Source organism: Podarcis raffonei, chromosome 1 (genome assembly GCF_027172205.1).
Source record: "Podarcis raffonei isolate rPodRaf1 chromosome 1, rPodRaf1.pri, whole genome shotgun sequence".
Taxonomy (NCBI): Eukaryota; Metazoa; Chordata; class Lepidosauria; order Squamata; family Lacertidae; genus Podarcis; species Podarcis raffonei.
This window is the reverse complement of record NC_070602.1, coordinates 30294499-30320328: the sequence shown is the minus strand read 5'-3', so window position 1 is coordinate 30320328 and position 25830 is coordinate 30294499. Positions and strand designations below refer to the sequence as shown.

The 25830-nt window shown below is 43.7% G+C and overlaps 1 protein-coding gene across 5 annotated transcripts in view; it reads left to right on the top strand.

Annotated features, from left to right (window-relative positions):
- ESRRB (estrogen related receptor beta) overlaps window positions 1–25830 on the top strand; it is a 153493-nt gene that overhangs the window by 112428 nt on the left and 15235 nt on the right. For all 5 annotated transcript variants that reach the window (XR_008329158.1, XM_053378797.1, XM_053378802.1 and 2 more), the window contains 3 exons: window positions 753–1162; window positions 7371–7487; window positions 24986–25096. Coding sequence is in view for 4 of the 5 variants with exons in the window: in XM_053378797.1 (XP_053234772.1) it covers window positions 753–1162; window positions 7371–7487; window positions 24986–25096 (638 nt within the window). In the remaining variant the exon portion in view is untranslated. The remainder of the gene's footprint in view (window positions 1–752; window positions 1163–7370; window positions 7488–24985; window positions 25097–25830) is intronic.

Sequence of the window (25830 nt, the reverse complement as noted above, 5' to 3'; positions counted from 1 at the left end):
GCATAACCATCATGGTAGTGGTGAATGTATGTATAAATGAGTAAATGTTAAACACACTATATTTCAATGCATGGTTTCAAATGTTGAAATAGATTCTCTCTCTCTCTCTCTCTCTCTCTCTCTCTCTCTCACACACACACACACACACACACACATATATATTTCTGTTTTACAATTTAAAATACTCATTTTTACATCCTTAAGATAACAATGACTTCCCTTCTTCTCTTTCCATAGTTGATTTTACATATCATGAATCCCTGCATATTTTACAAAAACTATACCATTCAGCATTCCATTATTGGATCCATCAAAACTTATTTACACTGTTGAATTTATCTTAATACTGCCAGCGTTTTTAGCTGTGCACAATTATTTCCCATATATTCAATAAACATTTTCCAATCTTCTCTAAACGTACGTTCTTCTTCTTCGCTTATTCTTTATGTTAAGTCTGCAAGCTGCACATATTTCATCAGCTTAAATTGCCATTCTTCTTTAGTTGGGAACTCGCTTGTTTTTCATTTTTGGGCTAACGAAACACAGGCCGCAGTAGTGGCATACATAAACAACCTTTTTTGACACCTGGGAATTTCAGTCTGAATTATCCCCAACAAAAAGGACTCTGGTTTCTTTTGGAAAAGTACTTTTTAACAATCAAATGTTGAAGCAGATTCTGTTCCAGTTCCGTGTGTGTGTGTGTGTGTGTGTGTCCCCATCAGCTAATAGGTTCCTGTGCTTCCTACCCACAGGCTGTTAGGCAGAATGTCCACAGATGAGCGGCACCTCACCTCCAGTTGTGGATCCTTCATCAAGACTGAGCCATCCAGCCCATCTTCCGGCATCGACGCCATCAGCCACCACAGCCCAAGTGGATCATCTGACGCCAGCGGTGGCTATGGCATCACTATAGGTGGCCACCCCAATGGCCTGGATTCACCACCCATGTTCAGCAGTGCGGGGATTGGTGGAGGGCCCTGCCGCAAACGGTACGACGACTGCGCCAGCGCCATCATGGAAGACTCGCCCACCAAGTGCGAGTATATGCTGAACGCCATCCCCAAGAGGCTGTGCCTAGTGTGCGGGGACATTGCATCCGGGTACCATTATGGAGTGGCGTCCTGTGAAGCATGCAAAGCCTTCTTCAAGAGGACAATTCAAGGTATGGGGCCTGGGAGAAGGGATGCAAGCAATCTGACAAAATGGGTTCTTTGGTTTGCAAGTAGAAGCTGTTGTATATTTCCCAATAACTGAAATAAGATTTGGGGCGTGTTATGTTTTTAGAAACGAGTGAGAGCTGAGAGTTGAGACTCTTGGTGAATGTGGAGTCAGGCTGCAGGGTACCCAAGTGAAAAATGAAACGCTTTGCAATCCTTACCATTTGGGTCAGTAGCAAGCAGTGTACATGTGAAAAGGATCTTCTAGGCTGCATCAGCAGAAGTATAGTGTCCCGATTAAGGGAAGTAATAGTCCCACTTTATTCTGCCTTGGTCAGACCACACCTGGTGTACTGTATCCAGTTCTGGGCACCACAGTTTAAGGATATGGATAAGCTGAAATGAGTCTGGAAATCAAACCCGGTGAGGAACGGTTGAGGGAGCTGGGTGTGTTTAGCCCAGATAAGAGGAGACAGAGAGGAGAAATGATAGCCGCCTGCATATATCTAAAGGGCTGTCACATGCGAGATGGAGCAAGCTTGTTTTCTCCTGCTGTGGAGGGTAGGACCCAGACCAATGGCTTCAAGTGACAGGAAAGGAGATTCTGACTAAACACCAGGAAGAACTTTCTGATCGTAAGAGCTGTTTGAGAGTGGAAAGGATTCCCTTGGAAAGGTGGTGGACTCTCTTTCACTGGAGGTTTTTAAGCAGAGGTTGGATGACCATCTGCCATGGATGCTATATTTGAAATTCCAGCATTGCAGGGGGTTGCACTAGATCAGCGGTTCTCAACCTGTGGGTCCCCAGATGTTGTTGGACTACAACTCCCATCGTCCCTGAGCTCTGGCCTTGCTAGCTAGGGGTGATGGGAGTTGTAGTTCAACAACATCTGGGGACTCACAGGTTGAGAAAGGCTGGACTAGACCATTCTAGATGACCCTAGAGTCTTCCAACTCTACAATTCTATGATTCCATGACAAGCACTGAATTTATTTATTTATAAAAATATTTGTATACTGCTATACAATAAAAATATATCAGCGCTGCCCTGCCCTCCTGCCACTGCTCTGATCAAAACTGGAGCCTCCAATGGCTGCTTTAAAGGGGTTGGGGAAGGTCTCCTGTGTCACATCTTCTTTCAACCCTGAGACTTCCAGGGCCTTGTTCATTTAAAGTAAGTGCATCCTCATGCTTGTCATGTTTGATTGTTATTATGGGTTGACCCTTATTTTTGCTTGTGACAGTGAAGTCATGCTCGGCAACTTTACAAAGAAGGGCCACTGTCGATTTCCATGGCTTTCAGCTGTTAACATGTTAGCAATCCTGTGAGATAGGATCATTGGACACCCTCAAGGTCCTCATTTATATTCAGTATGTATATCCCTTAGCACCTATTACCACTTCAAAATGTGTGTGTCGGGGGGCGAATGACAGAAGATGCATTAATACAGAGTTATGGTAATATTATTCATCAGCCGATGCTACAGAACCAGGAAATGCCTCCTAACAATAGCTGGCAGTCACTTCACTGTAACAGTTGTTGAACGTACATCAAAAATAGCCGTGTGCTTCTGCAGCAGCAGCCAAGTGCTGTTCAGTCCTGACAGAAAGAGGACTTTTGAATTAGAGGATGTAAAATGGAACAGAATGCTCCTTGTAGGTTTCTGTTGGGGTGGGGTGGGGGGCAGGGGTAGCTATTCCAAAGTTAGACCTGATGTATATGTTCTCCACAAGGAGAATAAGTTTGAGCCTCCCCCTCTTCCAGAGAAGGGCTTTCTGGTGGACCACTCTGAAAGTGACTGCAGCGCAGTGCTCTGTGCTGAGTGGTTGTGGGACAGAGTAATTCTATTTTAGTTAATTACAAAGCCCCCAGTGTAGCTTCTCTCTACAGAATTATGGGGAATGGACCATCTTTCATTTCATTTATTTTATTTTCTCACATTTAGGAGTGAAAATAGGCCCCAAGCTTCACCTTGCATCTGCGTTTGTGCATTAAAACAAAATCCATCTGTTTCTGGGTTGTTCTTTGCTCTTTTCACGTTGATTCTGTAATTTGGGTTCCAATCCATTCTGTGTAAAATGAGGCTCTGCGTTCTCCATTCAGCAGAATGGGAAATCCAAAAATGGACTATACATTTTTTCCCCTTTTGGCCAAAATGGATGGAATTTACAAGCCTGGGAGACCCTCCGGAGTGGGTTAAGTTTGCCAAATTCTGGATGAAAAGGTGTAGTGGCTTTCTGAGGAGGAAGTAAAGGGACTCACTTTTCTTTATGTTTCCCAGGAGGCAGGGGGCATCAGACTGGAGACTTGTCTCATGTTCTTCCAAGTCATATGATAATTAAGAGGCGAATGAGTGGTGTGTCTTGCATGTAGTATGCTAAAAAAACCCCCCAATGTTGTAGCTTCACACCAGCCTTCCTTTTCCTTTTCCTTTTCCCTTTCCTTTTCCTTTTCTGTTTCCCTTTCCCTTTCCCTTTCCTTTCCATCCTATTCCTTGTTTGTTTCTTCCAGTAGACCTTACAATGTGAGGCTGTCCAAAATGTTGTCTGGAGAGTTCCAAAGAGCTCTTTTTTTGTTTTGTTTTGTTAAAACAGCACAATGTAGGGTTTTATTTTTTTTAAAAAGCCACATACACAACAACCTTAAATGAAGCTTTCATCTTGTTTTAAAAACGGTCTGCTTCTGTGCTTTAACAACTACAACAAAATCCAGAGCTCCTGGGTGCTTGGCAGGCCTTTTGTACAGCCTCACTTCTTGCAAAGCCCAATGCCTTAAAGAAACATAGAAATACAGGAGGTACAGAAATTACAGAGTGGCACAAGACTTTAGGGGGGTTGCTGATCCAACTTGAGTGTGTGCCTATATGGATTCCAACTCGCCTTGTTATTTGCGACCCACCTTGAACTGATGCACACTCCTAATTTACACTCCATCTTTCTGACTGCTGCAATATGGCTTACAGTCAGAACAAAGGCAATGCAGAATAATAATAAACAATGTTTTTCACAATACCACAGAGCAATGCAAATTAGGGGTAGTTTTAAATGGCAGGCACCTCCCATACGGACGGTGCAGATGGGGCAGAGTGGGCATCAGCAGTAGGTCCTGCTGAGATGCAGGTGTCCTGGCATCTGTCTGAGGATGCTGATACTGTCCCCGATTCTCTACTCCTGAATTCTGGGAATGGGAGCTAGAAAATAGCAGGATGCAGGTTCTGCTCTTGTTCACAGGGAAAGGATTAAAGGTTGAGCTCTCAGTATTTATAGCCACCCTGGCCAATCCAGGGGCCGCATGCTGTCTGTCAACCCCCAAGACTGGTGATGTTGCATATCTCTGTTCTGTTCTGGGCCAAAGAGGGCTCTGAGATCTAAGCGCACAAAGTCCTGGGTTGCTTTCAAGATTATGTCCCACTTCAAGCCCTGGATCTCCTAGCTAGCCCACTGTCTGAAGTCATTTCCCTCAATTATGCATGGTCCAATAGGATGAGTGACATGCTCAAAGCATACTCTCGCACAACATGTGTGAGCATGCATGCATGTGTCCATCTTTTGCTGCTGCTCATTGGCGTGCGCAGGTTCCTCCTCTGGCTTCTGAAGACACCCTGGAACTCCTTCGGCCGCCAGATTGCTCCAAGTCCACAGTGACTGAAGTGGCAGCATGACTGCCAGCCGGTGGGAAGGCTGTTGGAATCCCAATGAGTTAATCTCATCACTTTATCACAGGGCACTTACAGAAATTGCAAGGCAGCGTGAGTGGTTCTGTCCTGTTGGCAGGCAGCCTCAGGACCCATAAAAGAAATTGGGAAAGTTGTGGGGGTGGGGAGGAATAAAACAACAACAACAACAACAGAGCAGAGAACTTTGCTAAATTTTGAAGAGAGTTGCTTATCTTGAATGAGGTTGACTGCTACCTTCTTTTACCTGTGCTTTTCTCTAAAGAAGAGAGAAAGAGGGGTTTTGCTGCTTAAGCCTATCTGCACCCATTCATTGCAGCACATTGCTCTTACTATCAGACACAATACAAGGTGATCTGAAGGCATTAAGGTTTATCGGTGATATTTTCATAGTTCCTCCCTTTTAGTCAGGGACAACATGAATGCACCAGAACAGTTTCTTGTTTGTGACTTGGTACAAAGTTTGATAAAAGGATGTGCAGGTCGCAAAGCAACATTGCTGGCTGATTCTTGACACCAGATTTATTTATTTTTTTAATTCTTTGTTACCTGAAGATGGATAAAACTGTAGGTTTGCTCTGAAGGAATTGTACCCTTGCATTTGAAAAGGAGAAACGGGTGATTTAAATAAAGGAATGCAAAACAGACAAACCTACTGTGCTTTCCATGTCCCTTCCAACTCTGCAATTCTATGATTCTATAATTCTTTGATTCTTGTGTGTGTGTGTGTGTGTGTGTGTGTGTGTGAGGGGAGGCACTGCAGAAAAGCAGGCATTCTGTGGCTGGCTGGCTGTACCTGCCTTGCTACTGCAGTTCATTTATTTGTTAACTAGAGATCAAGTTTGAATTTCAATTTCCAGCTTTTAGAGATATTTGATACTTCCTCGGCTATTGAAATTCAGGCGCTGTGCAGTGCCACGGTATAGACTGAATGGAAGCAGCTAGTACTGCTCTCCGAGCTCCTGAATCTAACCATGTGGTGGCAGGACTGTGTGAGCATGCAGAAGGGCATCAGAGAAATGAAACTGCTTCATGTTGGTGTTGACTGTCAGGATGTGGGTCTTAAAAGATAATACTCTGAAGGTGAAACCCTTTTGTAAGGCAGGCAGGCTCAGAGTCAGCATCGTTGGGGGTTACAGTGCTCCTTAATAAGCCCCGGGAGTTAACTAGTTCATCCTGCTGTTTTGGCAGCGTGATAATTATTCTTTTAAAAATCAAGTAAGTAGCAATTTCAATGTGATTTTCAGTCCTTAGCTCATTTCAGAACCAGAAGCTATGCCTGTAATGGGGCCGCTGCCAAAAATGGCAACCCATGTTGAAGTTTTTCCGCCTCTCCTTGTATGTCATTAAGGAAATGCCTGACATTATATCATCATGCCATATGTTTCCCTGCATTCTCCAGCATCAGCCAATGACATGGCGCAAGGGGTGGGGAACTATGTGATGTTGCACCACATTTTTGCCAAAAAATGAATGGCAGGGTGCAGTTGCTTTTAATAGCAGCCCTATGGTCCAAGTCATATCTCAACCCAGCTTCATTCATTCCGGTATGGACGATGTAAGAAAGATTATCCAAAGTTAAGAGATGATGTACCAAGACTGCAGGATGGTGACTTGTTTAAGGTCATCTCAGTACACTTCCTCCCTCTATACATAAATAAACTTGGGTTCAAGACCATATCCACTGATTAGGTTTCTCTTCTCAAAGTACTTTGAAAAGACATGCTGTGTGTGTGTGTGTGTGTGTGTGTGTGTGTGTGTGTTTGCATATATGTGAAAGGGTAATGTCAGAACTGTATCTGCAAGAAATCTTTTCTAGAATCTTTATTTTCACTGTTCTTCCTCTGCCACCTCACCCTCACTATTCATGAATTTATAAACTTCTGACCACCTCCCTTCATTTTTAAAATGTAGATTGTAAGCCTAATTTGCAGGAACTAGGGGTGGGAAAGAAATTTGATTCAGTTTTCATGTACTACCTAATTTGCATTTCCTGAAAAAAATACGAGCACCGAAAAACAGCCATCCTTCAAATTTGCACTTCTTTGAATTTTACAGTGCAGTTCTCCGGCCAAGTAATGTGTACAAACACACACATACTGGGATAAAATGCATGCATAAAAATGCACGTTAGTGAAAATGGCATGTGAGAATGCATGATATTAGGGGAAATTGCTTTGCAGAAATGTGCATATTAGATGTGCATACAAACATATGCATTTTAGAAATAATCAGAGGACATTCATACTAAAATGATGAAGAATCTTCATGGGGACTTTTCCTTTTCATAAGAAAAACCTGCAAACTGATGTGGCAATGTAGAGAATTAAATTTAGGACTGGAAAAATGAGAAACAAGTGAGAAATCAAAACTGATACACCTGCCCAATTTGTAGAAGGGCTCGTGTAACAATGGCACTGGTCAAAGCAGCGATTCCTTTTTTGTTGTTTGAACAACACTTCTGAGGGCATAAAAGCCTGCAGTCATCTTCTCTTCTATTTGGTGCTAGTCCTTAGTGAGCCCCTCTTTGTCTTTGCAGGGAACATTGAATACAGCTGCCCGGCAACCAATGAGTGTGAAATCACAAAACGGAGGCGCAAATCCTGCCAGGCGTGTCGCTTCATGAAATGCCTCAAAGTGGGGATGCTGAAAGAAGGTAAGGCGAGCCGGGCGCATGACTTCTGTCGATTTGCCAACACCTAAAAAACCCTCACCTCTCTCTGACTGAGGCCAGATTATGCTTTTGATGTGAAGGAGGAAGCAGCTGGAGTTGGTTCGAATTCTGAGTGACCAAGGGGAGGAACACAGTGACATGCCGGTTGTGCTAAAGTGAAATTCTGTTCCTGGCCTGACTGAAAAGGTTAAAAGCAGGCAAATCTAAACCTAACACACCACAGTCAGGTGTGAAAAATGCACATGTGCTTAACTGCAGTTAACGAGCATGTTTCGCTCGTTTGTTTAAAAGAGTTGGTGTCCCAACCTTCAATTTCAGACCTCCTAGGTCAGCTTCCACAAAGAATGGAAATGTGTTTTGAGGGGCTTTGGCAAATAAAAGGGTATTTGCCCAGCACTGGAAAAACTTAAGATTCCCCAGTCCAATCTGAGGAGAGCATTCCACAGTTTGGGTACCACACCTGAAAAAAATACAATATTTCTCTGTGGCCTGCCTAATCTCAGAATGTGGAGGTACCCAGAGAAGGGACTTAGAAGATGGCATTTGGGCAAGAATGTAGGACTCCAACACTGATGGATATGTGCAGATGGTGCCATGGTTCCCAACGCAATATGCTGCTGTCTTTTTTTAGTCTATTGTGCTGTTTGCATTGATATTTTGTTCCATTGGAAACCCTCCTCAGAGGGGTTGCACTTGGCTTATTTTCCACGCGTGAAAAATGCCTTTTCCTTATAAAAAAAAGGGGGGTGAGTCATCTGAGCAGTGGCATTCCCTTTCTCTTTCTTTATAGGCACTTAAAAATGGCTGAAGAATTATTCCTTTCATTCCCCATTTATTTGTACACATTTATTTTATAAGAAACATTTACAGAAGTGGCATGCTACAAGCTATAAGATTCCATACATGTAAAAACAGAACAGTGCACTGAACATTAGGGTGTTTGCAGAAGAATGTGGGGTTAGAAAGAGAAGGGTTGAGTAAACCTGTCCATTTCAGTCCCATATCAGTTGGTAGGATTTTATTTTTAGTCCTTGTGAAAACTTATTTGCCTTGTAATGCAAATCTCACCTACTATAAACATTTTCGCAAAGCATTTCCCCCTCATAGAATGCATTTTTGTATGTCTCCACCCGCTCTAAGACATGCATTTTTATGCACACACAAACTCCGTTACATGCCTTTTGGTACACATTACTTGACTGAAGAACTGCATTACAAAACCTGGAGAAGTGTGAATTTTGAAAGGTGGTTGTGTTTCGGTTCTCGTATTGTTTCAGAAAGTGTGTGTTATGCTGGTTTGCCTTCCAGTGCAAACTGAATCAAATTCACACCCACCCACCCATCCCTAGGCACGACTGGGAAGGAAGTTTGATCATAGTCCATTTGTTCTGAGAGGAGATAAACATCCCTGGCTGGAGAGAGGCCTTTGTCCCTGTGCAGGTGGTCTCCTTTGCCCTGCAGTGCTCAGCCCACCATCTCACCCCACCTATTGATCTGCTCAGTGTTGTCTGAACAGTGCTTGGCTCATCCCCTTGTGCTCCTCTCCTCCCGCCCCCTCCATCCATCCATTCAAGGTGCGCCACTGGGAATTCAATGGCAATTAAACACATTCTTATGGATTGGCTTCAAAGCTTCATTTCCCTGGGCTCCCTCCAGAATGGAAGGATGGGGGGGGGGGACAGGGAGGAAATGTAGCCCTTGTAACTCTCTGCATCGATGTACTTGGAAAAGCACAGCTGCCTCACAGCCTAACCCACACGGAAAGGATATCAGCACTGGAGAGTGCTCCAGCCCAGCACATTTCAGCCAAAGCAGGCAGGCTGCCATCTGTGGAAGCCAGAGATGAATTGGAAGCCATAGTGCTTTCCTCTGAGGTGTTGCGAGAGTGATACAAAGCTAGTGCTGTTAGTAATGTAGATTTAAACCCTGTTTTGCCCTTTGATTGACAGATCTTATCTGAGGTTAAATTTCTGCCTCTCGCTCACTCTCTCTCGACTGGAGCTCTCCTGACATTGGTGAGCTCAGGCTTGTGACCCTTCGTGACCTTGCTTTTAGATTAGGATGGTGATGGATTCAGAGAGAGAAATTAGCCTGCTTTGAAGGTGGTGGAGTGACCTAGCGATGTGTTGTCCCTCAGAAGCCGGGAAAGATGAACTCTCTCTCGGTCCCTTGGATTCTTCCATTTTACTTACTCTGATTTGCTCTTTTTCTTTACAGCTTCACACCACATTCATTCCAGCATCCACTTAGGGTCCAGTTCTTTATCTCATATGGGCTTTGCAGCACTGAAGTTTAGATTACACTGCTCCAAAGGCACACTGCTTTAATTGAACATGTAATCATATTATATGTGCAACCATTAATAGTTGTGATTCAGAACATCCCTGTTGCCAGGACCTCAGACTGCTGTTGCTTGTCATGATAATTTATACTTCCATCCTATGATAATATACATCTGTATGCAGGTAGCCATGAACTATTGTTGCTGCTATAAAGTCTGCAACTACTATCAACAATCATTGTAGCATTGTTATTACTATTATTATCTGCAGTAATATTATTTGCAGAAGAAAAGGAACTCAGTCAATACAATGGCTTTAAAAAGCCCAATAAAGGCAAGAAAAAAATAGTTTTATGGTATTTAGTCTCCAAGGAGTCAGCAATTTTCTAGGAAGAACAAATCCAAAATTGTTTGACTTTCAGCACAGAGATGCAGAATTGGCTGGGGATTTTAGTTTATGAAGGGTTCATTGGCTCTTCCTACCTCTGGCTCTCTTAGATCATCCATTCAATCTCCCAGTCAAGGCAGGGTTGTTCCCAAGTGCACATTTTTCTAGTATTATATCCAGGTCAACCTTACAAGTTCCAAGTGCTTCCCATGAGAAGCACCTCATACTGATCAGAAGAGAGCCTTGATATTCAAAGTAATATGTTTCTCCTTCCGGGATCCCATTCGTTATATTGTCCCCTATCACCAACACTTCCAAATGCCACATTAAATAATTCTCCGCTGCTTGCTGTTTTGAAAGAGATACAGTGTGCTTTTGCCATCTCCAGAGACGTCAGGATCACATCAGACTGTAACAACAGTTCTGGCAGTTATAGAAGATAGCTCTCTTCTTATTTTCTAGTTTTTAAAATCTTGATTTTCTCTTGTGACCCATTACCAGTCACTTACTATAAAGTTCTGGTGAAAATCCCAGTGAAAACACAGATCTTCTTAACAAAGGGATAACGAGATTCCCTGTTTGGTGTTTTGTTCTTTGGGGCATTTTCACACAGACTAAAAATAGAGTCCAGCTGAGCACAATGTCATCTCCGAAATGCCCAGAGCTAAATAATATAATTGGGAGTTGTCTTTTTTTGAAGTTACTGTAAGGTCATTTTTGCCATCATAGCGCAGTTAGATTTATTTGGAGCTCGCGTGTCTAACGAATCCAGTAGTTACTGAAATCATGACTCAACATTACTCCAGAAAGTCACTAAACAAGTTTGTTGGATATTTCCAGGCATCTGCCTCTAGCTTCTCTTCTCTTTGGCATCAGCAAACATCTGCTTCTCCCTCAAACCTACTGGCAGAGTTTGTTGACTGTTGCTGGTTACAAGCTGAAAGACCCTTGCTGTCTTTCTGAAGCCCATCTGACAATGGCTGTATGCTCTTCTGAACCTCAGATGAGTTGCAAGGGCTTTGGGGAAGGAAGAAGAAGTGAGCAGCAGTCTAGTCCATGCAGTCCCTTTCCCCACCCAAGAAGCTTCCTTCTTCATCCTCTTTAGGTAGGACTTTGGTTAGGAGCTGTGTGATAGAGCTCACATACTAGTGGTGCAATCCTAACCATGTCTGCTCAGAACTAAGTCCTATTGAATTCAGTGGGTCTTACAACCCAGTAAGCAGGGATCCAACTGCAGCCTAAGAAGACCTTTTGGGCACAAACCCAAAAGGCAAGATTTGCCAGAAATAGAGACTGTCTTTGTCAGGATATGGTGATGGGGGGCGGGGGGAGGAAGTGGAGAGGAAGGCTCCAAATGAATCCTTAAAGACTGTGAAAGACTATCCTTGTGATGTACCCAGCACTGGGGGTTTGTTATGGCAATGCAGAAAGCGATTGAGAAACAGAGGCAGGAAGGGAGCAGAGTGAGCAATCAATAGGTTTCTCAGATATCCTGGCCACTTTGCTTAAGAGAGCCCTAATCAATGCAGTGCAACTCAGGGAATGCATGTGCCATCTCAGTTTCTTCCCTCATGACACTGCAGAGTGGAAACTCACTACAGCATGTGGATAAAACACAGTGTGGGAAACTTTCCATGTCAAACCTGATATATAAGCCCAGCACACACGTGTTTAACATGCCAGCTTTCTTACCTGTAGTTAACCATCTTTATTCCTACAAAGATTTGCCACTGTTGCATCCATTTGGTGTCAAAGGTTGGGATCTGCAGCTCAACATGCAACTATGGAGCTGCTGCTTCCATTCGCCCTTGGCATCTTAAGTTGTACAATTCTAGTTCTGCATTGGTTGACAAATAGTCAACTAGTTGTGGGGCGGGACTTACCTGACCGCCTGGTGGTGGAGTCGCTGCTGCTTATTGGGAGGGAGAGGGGAAAGGCAAGGAGACTGTGAGCAGGAACACTCTATTGGCTCCACTGGAACATTCATATGGTACTGACCTCCCCACTGCCTTGCCCCCCAGAAAGCATCAGTAACACATCTGCCAGGTCAGATAGCCCCACCCTAGCATCCACTATTGCATGTAGTGACAATGTAGTGACGAGGGCCAGATAAATGGCATCCTTGCTAGTCTTTATGTCTTAAAGATACCTTTGCCTAGAAATTAATTGGTACCGTATATATACATATATCCCCTTCATGGATCACTGCCTTGCCGTGGCGAAGGGGCTTGAATAACTCAGAGAAGCTATGAGCTATGCCGTGCAGGGCCACCCAAGATGGACGGGTCATAGTGGAGAGTTTTGACCAAACGTGATCCACCTGGAGCAGGAACCGGCAAGCCACTCCAGTATCCCTGCCAAGAAAACTCCATGGACAAAGAAAACTCAGCAGTGGCCAGAGGATTGGAGAAGATCAGTCTACATCCCAATCCCAAAGAAGGGAAGTGCCAAAGAACAGATCGTGAAGCTGAGGCTCCAATACTTTGGCCACCTCATGAGAAGAGAAGACTCCCTGGAAAAGACCCTGATGCTGGGAAAGATGGAGGGCACAAGGAGAAGGGGACGACAGAGGACGAGATGCTTGGACAGTGTTCTCGAAGCTACCAGCATGCGTTTGACCAAACTGCGGGAGGCAGTGGAAGACAGGAGTGTCTGGTGTGCTCTGGTCCATGGGGTCACGAAGAGTTGGACACGACTAAACGACTAAACAACAACATATACATATATAGGGACGTGGGTGGCACTGTGGTCTAAACCACAGAGCCTAGGGCTTACAGATCAGAAGGTTGGTGGTTCAAATCCCTGCGATGGGGTGAGCTCCCGTTGCTCGGTCCCTGCTCCTGCCAACCTAGCAGTTCTAAAGCACATCAAAGTGCAAGTAGATAAATAGGTACCACTCCGGCAGGAAGGTAAACGGTGTTTCCGTGCGCTGCTCTGGTTTGCCAGAAGCGGCTTAGTCATGCTGGCCACATGACCAAGAAGCTGTCCAGGGGCAAACGCCTGCTCCCTCGGCCTATAGAGCGAGATGAGCGCACAACCCTAGAGTTGTCCGCAACTGGACCTAATGGTCAGGGGGTACCTTTACCTTTTTATATACATATATATCTGATACATGGTGATAGTATCAGTCTAGACTAGGAACGGAAAATCTTAAAACTGAGCTACACATCCAGCAAAATCATTTGGTAGACAGCATTTCAGACTGCCAAGTGGAGGTTGATATTTTTGAATGCCCCCCCCCCCCATGTTAAAAGCAGCAACAGTGCCCTCCTTGAATATGGAAAAAAACAGTACATCAGGAACAGGCATAGCCTAGTACCTTTCTCTTTGATGTGCTGCATAGGTATAACTAGAGAGGTAACTCCTCCTACATTCTGAACTGGTAAAGTCAAGGGAAGACTTTGTAATATTATTTTAAAAAATACATAGCTCTCTTTTTTTCTTGCAAACTGCCCTGAGATATTTTGATGAGCATAATAATAATAATAATAATAATAATAATAATAATAATATTCTTAGAATTCTAAAATATGAAACTCACCCTGTAGGAAATATTTCAAAGAGTGCTGAAAGTTGGAATCTTGCATGTTGGAACACAATAGAGTTGTTTGGCTCTTCAAACTCGACTAGTATTTTATCTATTTGGTGGGCAGGCAGGGAGACGAGAGACTGAAAATGACAGTAAGCGAGGTCGCATTTCAAATGTGAATTCTTTGAATGAGGCTTTCTTAGATCAAATTGCATGTTTCTGATCATGCACTGAGGTCATTCTCTTGCGATTGTGACCTTACAAAGCGTTGGTGCAGAAAAATGCTGTTTTGTCCATTTACTCTGCATTAGGCAGCTCAGGCGGTTTGGGTTAGCAGGCATGGGCAGAGCTTAGCACACACACACAGCTAAACATTGGAGGGTTATGTTTAGCCTGTGCGATCAGTAGAATGAATCCTGTTGTCATTTTCCCTCCAGGGAAAAGCCTTTCTTTGGGAAGGGCTGGAGGGGAGCAGGCATGCAAAGACCTCTGAGAAACAAGAAACAGAGGCAGCAAAGGCGGAATCACTGTGACAGAAATGCATGGCAAAAAATAAAATAAAATAATTCTCAAGGAATTTCCCCCTTTTTTTTTCAGGCTAAAGTTGCTGATAGCTGTGTGAGAAAGTAGATCCAGGGGCTTTTTAAAAACCTGACTACTTTCCTGTTTAGGTGGACACATATATGCATAAACATTTAATAATTTTATATTGATGCAATTATCGTTAAAAGTCTTGATATTGACAATACAATTATTGTTAAAAGTCTCAATATCTGTTTGCTTTGGTTTTCTTTTTTTCTTTAATTGTAGTAGAGATTGTGCTTATTGTATACTTATGTACTTGGATCCTGCTTCAAGAACTGTTGATAGAAAGCTGTCTATAAATGGCTTAAATAACAGTAGTGACATAGTGGTAATAAGCAAAAGCTTTCTAAAGACTCTCAAGAGTACAGTATAGCCTTTCTTTAAAAAGTCTTATCCAAATCATCTTTCTGAACATGTATCAAAACAGAAGAGAGGAAGTCAGAATGCTGCAAGGGGTTATGGTGTCCTTAAATTTTCCTTGAACTGGCTTTAATATCTGTACACCTTAAACTCATTTTGAGCAATAATCTCTAATTTTAAACAACGTCTTGGATCATTACTCTTAAATAATGACCTGTCTGAAGTCCGATTCATTTGTATTTCAGAATTTCCTAAACAATATTTCTGCTACGTTTCACATCAAAACACTTGACCTGAGGTCATGTTTGAGTTCTTTTCCTGTGAACCTGCCCCCCACCCTGAATTGCATAGAAACTAGGATAATATTTCCATTGCGTTTATCTCATTGTGTTAGCAAGCAGTGTTAACAATACAAGTTACCAGGTTCTTCACCTTTCAAAATCTTTTTTTTTTTTACTCTCCAAGGGATAGGAATAAAGCATAGGAAATGGAGAGGAACAAAAATCTAACCACGTGAGCAGAAACCGATTAGAAAACACCGAACTAAGAGGAAAAGCTAGCAGAAGAGGACAGGGTTAAAAAGGCCAAGAGAAGAGGTTAGCTATATTAAGCTTAATTTGAGAGTGAATATATTTCCTTTCTCTCTCTTGATATTTCTACAAGATAAAACTCAACAACAATCCAATCATGAACCCGAGATTACAAGGCAAGCTGCTTAGGCAACAAGAATTTACAAAAATAATTCAAAACTAAGAGAAATAATGTATTAACCACTTCCATGATCACAGCTAAGCCACTTTTCTCTAACATCCATGACACTAAGAACCCCATTTTCCTGCTACTCTAATCCCAAACCTGCTAACTGCTTTAACTAGCAAATCCCAGCTGCTCCTTCCCAGAATTCCACCCTCCAATAGACTTCCACTCCTACTCCAACAATATAATTTTAGAGTTTTAAGGGACCTCAGGGGCCATCTGTTCCAACACTGCACCATGCAGGGTGCAATTACAGCATCCCTCATAGATGGCCGTTCCACCTCTGCTTAAATACCTCCAGCAAAGGAGGTCCTTCATTCCGGCCTCCAAGAAATTTCCTCCTTTCATCCAGCAGATTGTGAGCACAGCTCACTGCATACCCTCTGACATTTTTCCAATGAAAATACAGACTGAAAGCAGAACATTCCAGGATCAAATCAGAAACCGGGACGGCTTCTGTAAATCTGGTACTATCCCTGGAAAATAGGGTCACTTGGAGGGTCTGTCACTGTAACACATTCTCTTGCAGGGCCCCTCTGATTTAACACTTGCATCAAAAGGCTTAATTTCATTGGGGATGCTTCCCCATTGACCACACCTCCATGCTAGGACCTGCTTCAGCTGCTCAATGTCTGCATGCCATATAGTTCTTGAATTGAAATTGAAATACTGTATTGTCACTTGTACAACTTGTATACAGATTACACGAGCACCCCCCACTCAGCTCTCTTAGTCTTAATTCCCCTCGTTTACTGACGCACACCCATCAAACTCGAAAGTCAGTTGCCATGTTGTTATCTTTTCATTCAGCAGCCTAACAGCCCATGGATAGAAGCTGTTCTTTACCCTGTTGGTGCGACTAATCATGCTTCTGCCTGAGGGCAGGAGATCAAGGAAGTGCTGGCCAGGGTGTGAATCATCCCTGAGAATTTCCCTCACTCCCCTGAGGCAATGTTAGTCCGCTATTTCATCCAGTGGATTCACGGGACAGCCCATAATATCTTGTGCTGTATTCACCACCCTCTGTAGGCACTTCCTATCAGTTGATGTCAAACCAGAGTACCACACCGTGATGCAGTATGGAAGGACACTTTCTATTGTAGAAGGAGATCATCAAATGTTGATTGACATCGTTCTTAGAGGCAGAGAGAACCAGTGTCAGGGAAAAAAATGTGTAATTTCTTTCTCTTACACTGCAACTAAACAGAAAACAGCACACTCTAGTACTCTAAACCCACTTCTGTTATACTGACTGCTGTAATGCAAGCAGCTAGCTAAAACAATAAAGAATTAATTTGAATGGGTTATTTTTGTCTCTCTTGCTTTCTCTTTAAGTATCTTTCGGTGGAGCACAACCGTTCAAGAAGTGCCCCCTGCTTCTCAAGTGTTCCCTGGGATCCCCCCTCCCCCAACCCCCTTCCATTCTGTGCATTTTCTGAAAGATATTTGATTTCAGCGAAAGCTCTGCTGACATCCATGCAATATGCTTGCACTTTCTCTTTGTGCTTCCTGGGAAGGATGAGGACTCCTCCGGGGATTCTGGGTAATTGGGTTAGTGGCCAGCTCATGTCAGGAAATTAAAAGGCGGCCCTGATCAGGTTGCGGCTGCATGGGGTTTAATGGCTTTGTATTTATAGAGTATTCTGCCTCTACCCGTGCCAGAAATACCACTTTTCTGCATACTTCAGGTGAACAAAGCACATGGAGGAAAGTTCTCCCACTGAAGGACAATTGTGCTTTGAAAAACAATTTGTGTTTTTTTGTGTTTGTAACAATGCTGATATGTTTTCAGGAGAGTTGCTTGAGGAATTAAGTTTCTGTGAATTCTGATGCAAACTGGCCTCATCACCTCCCAGACTGAAGTGTTGGTCACAGTTATCTAATTATCATTAGAAGGTTGCACTTCTCCTAATTTTGCTATATACCTATTGTATATGTATTAATATAAATTAAAAATGCATATTTTGGGATGAAATGTTTAGAAATGTATACACAGAGACATATTTTGTGGATTAACAAAACATTTGCAGATTAATTGGATTTATGAATGAACATGCAAAACTGATACGAGCTGGAAATGTACTATTCAGCGCTAGTTTTAAGAATAAATTTGATTACTATTAAACCATTTCCAATGTCCCAGATGCTTAATGTAGGATTTGCTCCACTGCATCCTCTCTCTTATAGCAATCTGGTTTTTCTTAGGGCAGGGATGGGGAATACTTTCCCCTGGCAGACCACTCACCTGTCCATCAGCTGATGTCATAATTATGTCAAATGATTGGCATGTGGGTGGTCCCACCCAGCTGTCAAAGTTGGCCCATGAGGGTAGAGGGAGATAATGACCAAGCAGGATTGAACTCTTCACTCATTAGCTGATGCATGGGGAGTTCAATCCTGCTTTCTGAGATATCAGGTGTGGGGCAAATGGGCATGGTTTTTGAAAAACAGCCTTGTGGGGCCAAATGGGGAGGCCTGGAGGCCCTAATTTGGCCCTCAGGCCTGAGGCTCCCAGTCCCTGTGTTAGGGCATTTCCAGAAGATAGGTGGTCTTGCACCCTGGAAATGATATGATTCTTCGGACTTATTTGATACCCCACATGTGCATTCTCTCTTTTGGCTAGTATGATAATAAAATGCTGCTTCGGGTGAATGCTTTTATGGTGCTCTGCATAGCAGTGTGGATTTTAATGGTAGTGAAATATACTCAGAGTCGCAAAGTGATTTCATGCTCTTTATTCAGCTCATAGTGGTGAGGAGGAATGAATGAATGTCCCCTCAAAGTATCTGCTTTATATACATTATTTACACAATGGGCTGCACATGTTTGGCTAATTCCGGAATTCTACTGTAAGCCAATCAGGTTGTGGATTCACTTCTATCTGGAGCATGATTGGGTAGTTCCTGCCAACCAATCATACTGCTGCATTGTTCTAGGACCAATCAGACTGCTGCATTCTGAATCCTATTGTTCTAGGACCAATCAGACTGCTGCCTTTTGGATCCTATTCAACTCAGTACATAACAGGTAGGAAATAGCCTGGCAATGGGGATGTAGCAGGGTTGGCCATACCGAGTGAAAGAGTAAGGTAGCAGATTGTGAGCAGCAAACTTTCATGTCTATGGGGGGGGGCGTATATGTCTGTGGGCATGCACACATACCCCCATGCCCACATGTGCACCAAGACATTAAAAACAGAGCAGGGTGTTTTATAGTAACAAGCATTGCTATGTAACAAGGCTTCCTATCTACAAAGCAGCCAGACACGCCTTTGTCGTAAAAAGCACAGGGCTGAGTAATGCAGTAAGATGCAATAAGTTGCGAACAGTTGGGTTGACGGGGACTCCTTAAACTGGCCATGCAGAAAAACTCTTAAATACGGACACACACATGCAGAAATGCAGGCAGACGTACGGGTACGTGGTGCCCCAAGGATCAAATACAGAATGGAAAGTCAGGAGACCTACCCTGCCATAGGGACTCAACGGGAAAGGATGCATAGCCTGCAAATTCAATGTGACAGCAAATGGGCTGCATTTCCCACTGTCTAGGGCTTTGCTTCATGGAGCTTTTAGAGGTATTTTTAGTCTCCGGGTAAGAAAAAAGAAACTAAACTTGATTGCTTGTGCTACCTCCTCTGCACACTCGGCTATTTTTACTTCCGACAGACTGGGCCTACATCCAGCATGTAGGGGGGGGAGGGGGGCTCCGAAGCTGGAATTATTTGCCTTCCATTAAGAAAAAAACCTCCCAAGCCTGATGTTATCAAGTCAGTGAGGGGACATCTGATCTCAAACTTGTTGGACAGATGTCTCTTGGCAGGGTTGCGCTGGAGAAAGGCGGAGAGAGCAAACAGATCAGTAGAATGGCTCTCATACTGCAGAGGGCTGGTACTGGCACAGCTCTGTTCAAAGGACTTCTGGAACATGAGTGGCACCAACAGGATGATTAGAAAACTGACAGCTTTAGTCAAGGCAGGAGGTAAGGCTGAATCTGAAGCCACCGTGACTCTCCCCCCACACCGGTGAAGTGCATCAAAAGTTTTTTTTTTTTTCACAGAAAAGAGAATTAATAGGAAGAAAGCAAAAAGTGAAGACACTACAAGGAGAAGGAAAATTCTTAGCAGCTTTTCCCAATAGTGTCAGCAAGCAGGTTGGGAAGCTACATTACATTACGTTCACCTGCCTTCAAAAGCCATTCTTTGGGTAACGATACATTGGGGGGAGGAAGGATGCAGGTGGCACTGTGGGTTAAACCATAGAGCCTAGGACTCGCCGATCAGAAGGTCGGCAGTTCGAATTCCCGTGATGGGGTGAGCTCCCGTTGCTCGGTCCCTGCTCCTGCCAACCTAGCAGTTCGAAAGCGCGTCAAAGTGCAAGTAGATAAATAGGTACCGCTCCAGCGAGAAGATAAACGGCATAAATAGTGGAGAATATTCAGCAATATGGCCCTCTTTGGGAAAGAGCCCAGAAGAGAAAATGTTGAGAATTTTTTTTTTCCTGAAAAAACTCTTATGAGAAATTTTGCCTCAGCTCTATACTCACTATTGCTTCACACAACACAGACACAGAGTTGCACACGCTGTTGTCACCTTTCCCAGAGGAAAGTCTAGTATTTCATTCTCTGCCTGTATTCTTTTTAATGCATGCCCACGTAGTGAGAAACAACCATTGAGTAGTTGGGTTTTTGTTTTGTTTTAAATCGGCAAGTAAGTGAATTGGAAGAGGGTACAACAACTTGGTATGTTAGGTAACTCCACTCCCCCAAATAAGCAGTCCTAGACCAAAACTGGAACTGCTTCATGGTGCAATGAGGGGATTGCTTCTCAGTCTAGTGAAGCAACCAAGCCGCACTACAGACCTTTTAACTTCTACTCACAACTTCCCATCTCAGACAGCAGCGAACCTTCTGCAGCTGCAGGAACTTTAACTAGACTGATTTGGACGGTATGACTCACATGTGCTGTGTTTTCCCTCGTCGTCTTTGTCTGCCTTCTATAGGGCACTTTCATTTAGTGCTGTCACTGCACTGCTGTCAAACCTCAGACTCAAGTAGCCGGCGTGAAATGCAGAATAATTACTGTAACTTAATTTGTGATTGATATCCTCATGGATCTTGCAAATCTCAGCATATCCATCCTACTTCCATTTCTGTTCAAGCCTCAGAACTGATTTTTTTTGTTTTGTTTTCGTCACCCCCATCCCTACCATTTCCTCTACCATCCCACCAACTGGGCTTTCTTCATCTGCCTTGTGAATGCAGCCTCTCCTGCATTTTCATAGAAGCATTGAATGAATTTTTCTTGCAAATGCATTTTTTCTTGCAAATGCATTGAATGCATTTTTCCTGGGGCAAAGGGGTTCTGAAGGGCAGATAGGGCTCTGAGGCTTGGAAAAATTAAGCCATTTGCACCCACTCATTTTTGCAGGTTGCAGGTGTCCTCATGCAGTGTTTCCCAGTCCCTCAAGGTATACAGGATAGCATGGTGCATCCTATTGATCATCCTGTTTACATGAGGTTAGGTGGTATTGCCCCCCATTGGAATGGCGCCTCCTACAGGACTAAACAGGCAAAGCATAGAACCTCTTTCTCTGCTTGTGAGTCGATAGGCCAGGCTCCTGCAGTCTGACCAAGTTAGAACTTTTTAAAACATATTTTTTCACCTTTAGTTCCCCCCACTTTCAGTTCCTTTCTCCTCTCCTCCATAATCACCACATTTATTTATTTTTAAAAATTGTGTGTGGGGAAACCAGTGTGGTGTAGTGGTTAAGAGCGGTGGACTCGTAATCTGGTGAACCAGGTTCGCGTCCCCGCTCCTCCACATGCAGCTGCTGGTTGACCTTGGGCCAGTCACACTTCTCTGAAGTCTCTCAGCACCATTCACCTCACAGAGTGTTTGTTGTGGGGGAGGAAGGGAAAGGAGATTGTTAGCCGCTTTGAGACTCCTTAGGGTAGTGATAAAGCAGGATATCAAGTCCAAACTCCTCCTCCTCCTCCTCCTCCTCCTCCTCCTCCTCCTCCTCCTCCTCCTCCTTCTTTTGGGTTCCTTTAGCTGGGGGTGAGGATGACACCGCAGCCTGGTTCCCGCCAAAAAGCCTAGGGCAGAGGAGCCTAGAGAGAGGAGTTCAGTGGCACCACTCCAATGGCCGGTAGCGAAGGAAAACAAGCTGCTTCATGCCACCTTTGGAGGCTTATGGCCTTGGCTGACCCTTTCCCTGCCTTTCAGTGGGGCATTTCTCCTCAGAAGTTGCCACACTGGACACAGCAGGGGGGAGAGGAGCAGCTGCCCTGCATTGAGTGGCGAGGGCAGGCCACAGAGCTTTGGCCCCAGTCGCCAGCCAGTGAAGCTTATTCCACCTCCACAAGCCACCAAGCCCCAAATCAATGTGGTTGCATCATTTCTGGAAAATTAGTACGGCCCATGTTTCTCTCTCGTTCCTTTCTCAGATGCATTAGCAAAAGAAGTTTCTTCTTTTCACTATTCTGATATGTTTATGAAACAGCTCAGGGCCCTGCCAAATAGTACCTCCTAGCTGCTGGATCGCATTGCCTTTCATTTCTGCAGAGATTGTAAGCTCTTTGGAGCAGGGATCTCACGTCAGTGTCTTTTACACTGTAGGTTCAGCATATAAATATTTTACAGTTTTATGTGCCATAAGCCACCCAGAGTGGCTGGGGAAACCCAGCCAGATGGGTGGGGTTTTAATTCAATAATAATAATAATAATAATAATAATAATAATAATAATAATAATAATGGTGGGGTTTGCTGCTCGAGCACCTAGTGATTCCTCTGCATAGCGACAGCGACAGCTGAGCGCGAGGGTTTAGTCTGCACACACTGTCTCTTTAACGCTGGCCATGATGATGACTGTTTGGATGAAACAACAACTGTGACCTTATTTAAAGTGCTTGCCTGAAGGAGTGTCAAACAGGATGGAGGGACAGGAGGAGAACAGAGTCTCTCCTTTGAAATTAACGAGCTAATGTCCTTGGATGAATAGACATATCTACTCAGCAAGGAAAAGAGGGATGGAGGGTAAATCTCCTTGCATCTCCCTCTCTCTCTCCCTCTCTCTTGCTTATCTCTTTTAATGCACTTAAGTCCTTTTGTGTTTCTCTAATCTGATTGAGGGTGCCTAATACCTTTGCAACCTGTGCAGCCAAGCACCGAGGACAACACGCTTATATGTGCATGATTCTGCTTGGTAAAAATAGCATAACTCCCTCCACTGGTTCCTCACCTTTTCCCTTTTGCTATATCTAAATGCCCTGTTACTACACACTTGGGACTTGCAGTGGAAATTAGTTTCACTGGCGTTCCAGTGTACGCCAGTGTACATCTTGCCCTACAGGCATTCCCACCTCACTCGTCCAGTGAAGATATGGGGAGAAGCAGGGCCACGCATATAGGCCATGCCCCCCAATGCCAGAGCATCAGCTGGCCATGCCCCTAGCACTGAAGGCTCAATATTAGTGCAAAGGGGTGCAAAGTGCATAAGACCCCTTTCACACCAATGCCAAAGACGTGGCAGTGGTGGGCATGGCCACTGGACTCAGTCCCACTTTAACCCCTTCCCACATATTTGTAAACCACTGTGAGGTTGTTTTCTTTTATAATCGAATGGTATATAAATGTTAGGGAATAAATAACATAGATTCAGTGGGTGCAAAGGGAGAGTGAATGTATGCACACTTCTTTGACCCTGACCAAGGTGTGAGAGCCCTACAGGTTTTTACAATGAATTTATTCATTTATTTCCCAAATTCTATATACCACTAGAGTGTAAACACAAACACACACAGACCTCAAAACAGTTTAGAGTGTGCAAATGAGCATCCAATTCATTGTGCTGGTAAAGTTGCAGATAAGTGGTGTTCATATGCATAACAAAAACAACAACACTTTGCTGTAACCCATTAGCTTATTTGATCATGGCCGAGATCTTAAGCGCATGATTTGGGAGAATATTCTTGCAATTATTCCAAAGGTACAGTGGTACCTCAGGTTACATACGCTTCAGGTTACATACGCTTCAGGTTACAAACTCCACTAACCCAGAAATAGTACCTCTGGTTAAGAACTTTGCTTCAGGATGAGAACAGAAATCGTGCTCCAGTGGCGCGGCAGCAGCAGGACGCCCCATTAGCTAAAGTGGTGCTTCAGGTTAAGAACAGTTTCAGGTTAAGTACGGACCTCCAAAACGAATTAAGTACTTAACCCGAGGTACCACTGTACTAATGAGGACAGGCTGCCTGTATAGTGTTGGGCTATTCAATGCTAGTCAGGTTGGTTTCCTGAGAACTGGGTCTTGCCTGTCATTCTATTTGCTTGGATATTATTTAACAAACACTATAGAAACATTTCTACCTCACTGGGTTGAGATGCTAATAGGAGGGTGAAAAGGGAAGAAGCTCTGATGTTTAAAAGTGCATTGTTTGTTTTTGTCCCTTTTTTCATCAATTGCGTGGGGGAGAAGGGATATCTGTGTATATTTTAAGAAAGATATTTCACAGAGCAATCCAAATTCCTGGTGGGTGGCAGCAGGATTTAACAGAGTAGTGGAGCAACTGCTACGTCTGGAGTCCCACCGGTTGCACTGGAAAATAACGTCTCCTCCTGCCCCCACATGCCATTTCCAGGTTGGCGCAGCCGACAGACTCACATCAGGCCAATTGCTGGTGGCTACAGATGAGGGAGAAATTAGATTTTGTTAAAGCAAACCCACCTAATTTGTACTTACCGAAACAATACGCAAACCGAAACACAGCCATCCTTCAAAATCCATACTTCTCTGAATTTTCAACACCGTTCCCCAGCCAAGTAATTGTATAAAAATGCACATAGCAGAATAAAGGGTGTCTATAAATGCACCTGTTTAGTGAAGATAGCATACAAAAATGCATTATATTAGGGGGAAAGTGATTTGCAGGAATGTGTATATTAGGTAAAATTGCATACAGAAAGGTGTGAATTGGGAGAAACTTGTGTTAGAATGTTGATGAATTTTCATGAGGATTTTAAAAAAAAAAAATCCCTGTGGAAATGTGGAAAACTGAACTTAAGAATGGGAAACTTAAAAACTGAGACAAACCAAAATTGACAAATCCACCCATTCCTGGTGTGAATGCAGAAACTGAGTAAATGAAAAGTTTCATTCTAAGGGCCCCTGCAGACATCCTATTTATTAAGCATCCATCATGATTTGCATACGTGATGTTATTGGATGGTTATCCCCCCCCCCCACCACTGGCACAGCTAGACAGAATTGGGTGAACGGACATCTCAAGTTCTATCCTATCTGCACCACTTCCAGGAGGGATTGTTCCATCAGTCAATTTCTCTTATCAGTTTTTCTCTTCATTGGCAGTGCAATCCTAAACACGCCTACTCAGAAGTAAATCCCATTGGGCTTGGTGAGGCTTACTCCCTAGGATGCGTAGTTAGAACTGCAGCCCACATGCATAGGAATCAATAGGAGTGCATGTGCATACAAATATACCTGTTAAGAATAAGGAAACATATCTTAATTCACTAAAAAAAAAAAAGACCTTAAGATTTCCTTCCTCTTTTGCCTACAGGGGTCCGCCTGGATCGAGTTCGTGGAGGCCGTCAAAAGTACAAAAGGAGATTGGATTCCGAGAGCAGCACTTATTTGAGCTTACAGATTCCTCCTCCAGCCAAAAAGCCATGTAAGTGCCGGTATCAGACACTGTTGCCTGGGGCAAGCCCTCTATTTCCTTTCCCTAACATAGCGCTGTGGGATTGTGCTCCTCTCCCTGAGTGTTCCTCATAGGAAACCAGTTCTCAGCTGTCTTAATTAGGGAGCCGCATGAGTTAGTGTCCTCTGAGACTTTTCTGAAACTGAAACCGAGGGCAATTGTTCAGATACATGGTTTAAGGGAGCACCTGGCCTTTCCCTAAATCTGCAGGAGATCAGCTTGCAGGTGAAGATGGTGGCCTACCCATCTCACCATGATGATTCTCCAGCTTTGCAGGATCCTGCTAGCTGCCTGGCAACCTATTCATCATAGATCTCTATGCTCCATGCATTGTAGAATCTATTACTGGGGCATTTCACACATGGTCCAGCGCAGAGGGCCTTCTGGCGGTTCCCTCACTGCGAGAAGCCAAGTTACAGGGAACCAGGCAGAGGGCCTTCTTGGTAGTGGTGCCCGCCCTGTGGAACTCCCTCCCACCAGATGTCAAAGAGAACAACAACTACCAGACTTTTAGAAGACATCTGAAGGCAGCCCTGTTTAGGGAAGCTTTTAATGTTTGATGCATTACAGTATTATAATATTTTGTTGGAAACCGCCCAGAGTGGCTCGGGAAGCCCAGCCAGATGGGTGGGGTATAAATAATTTTATTATTATTATTATTATTATTATTATTATTATTATTATTATTATTATTATTCAGAGGA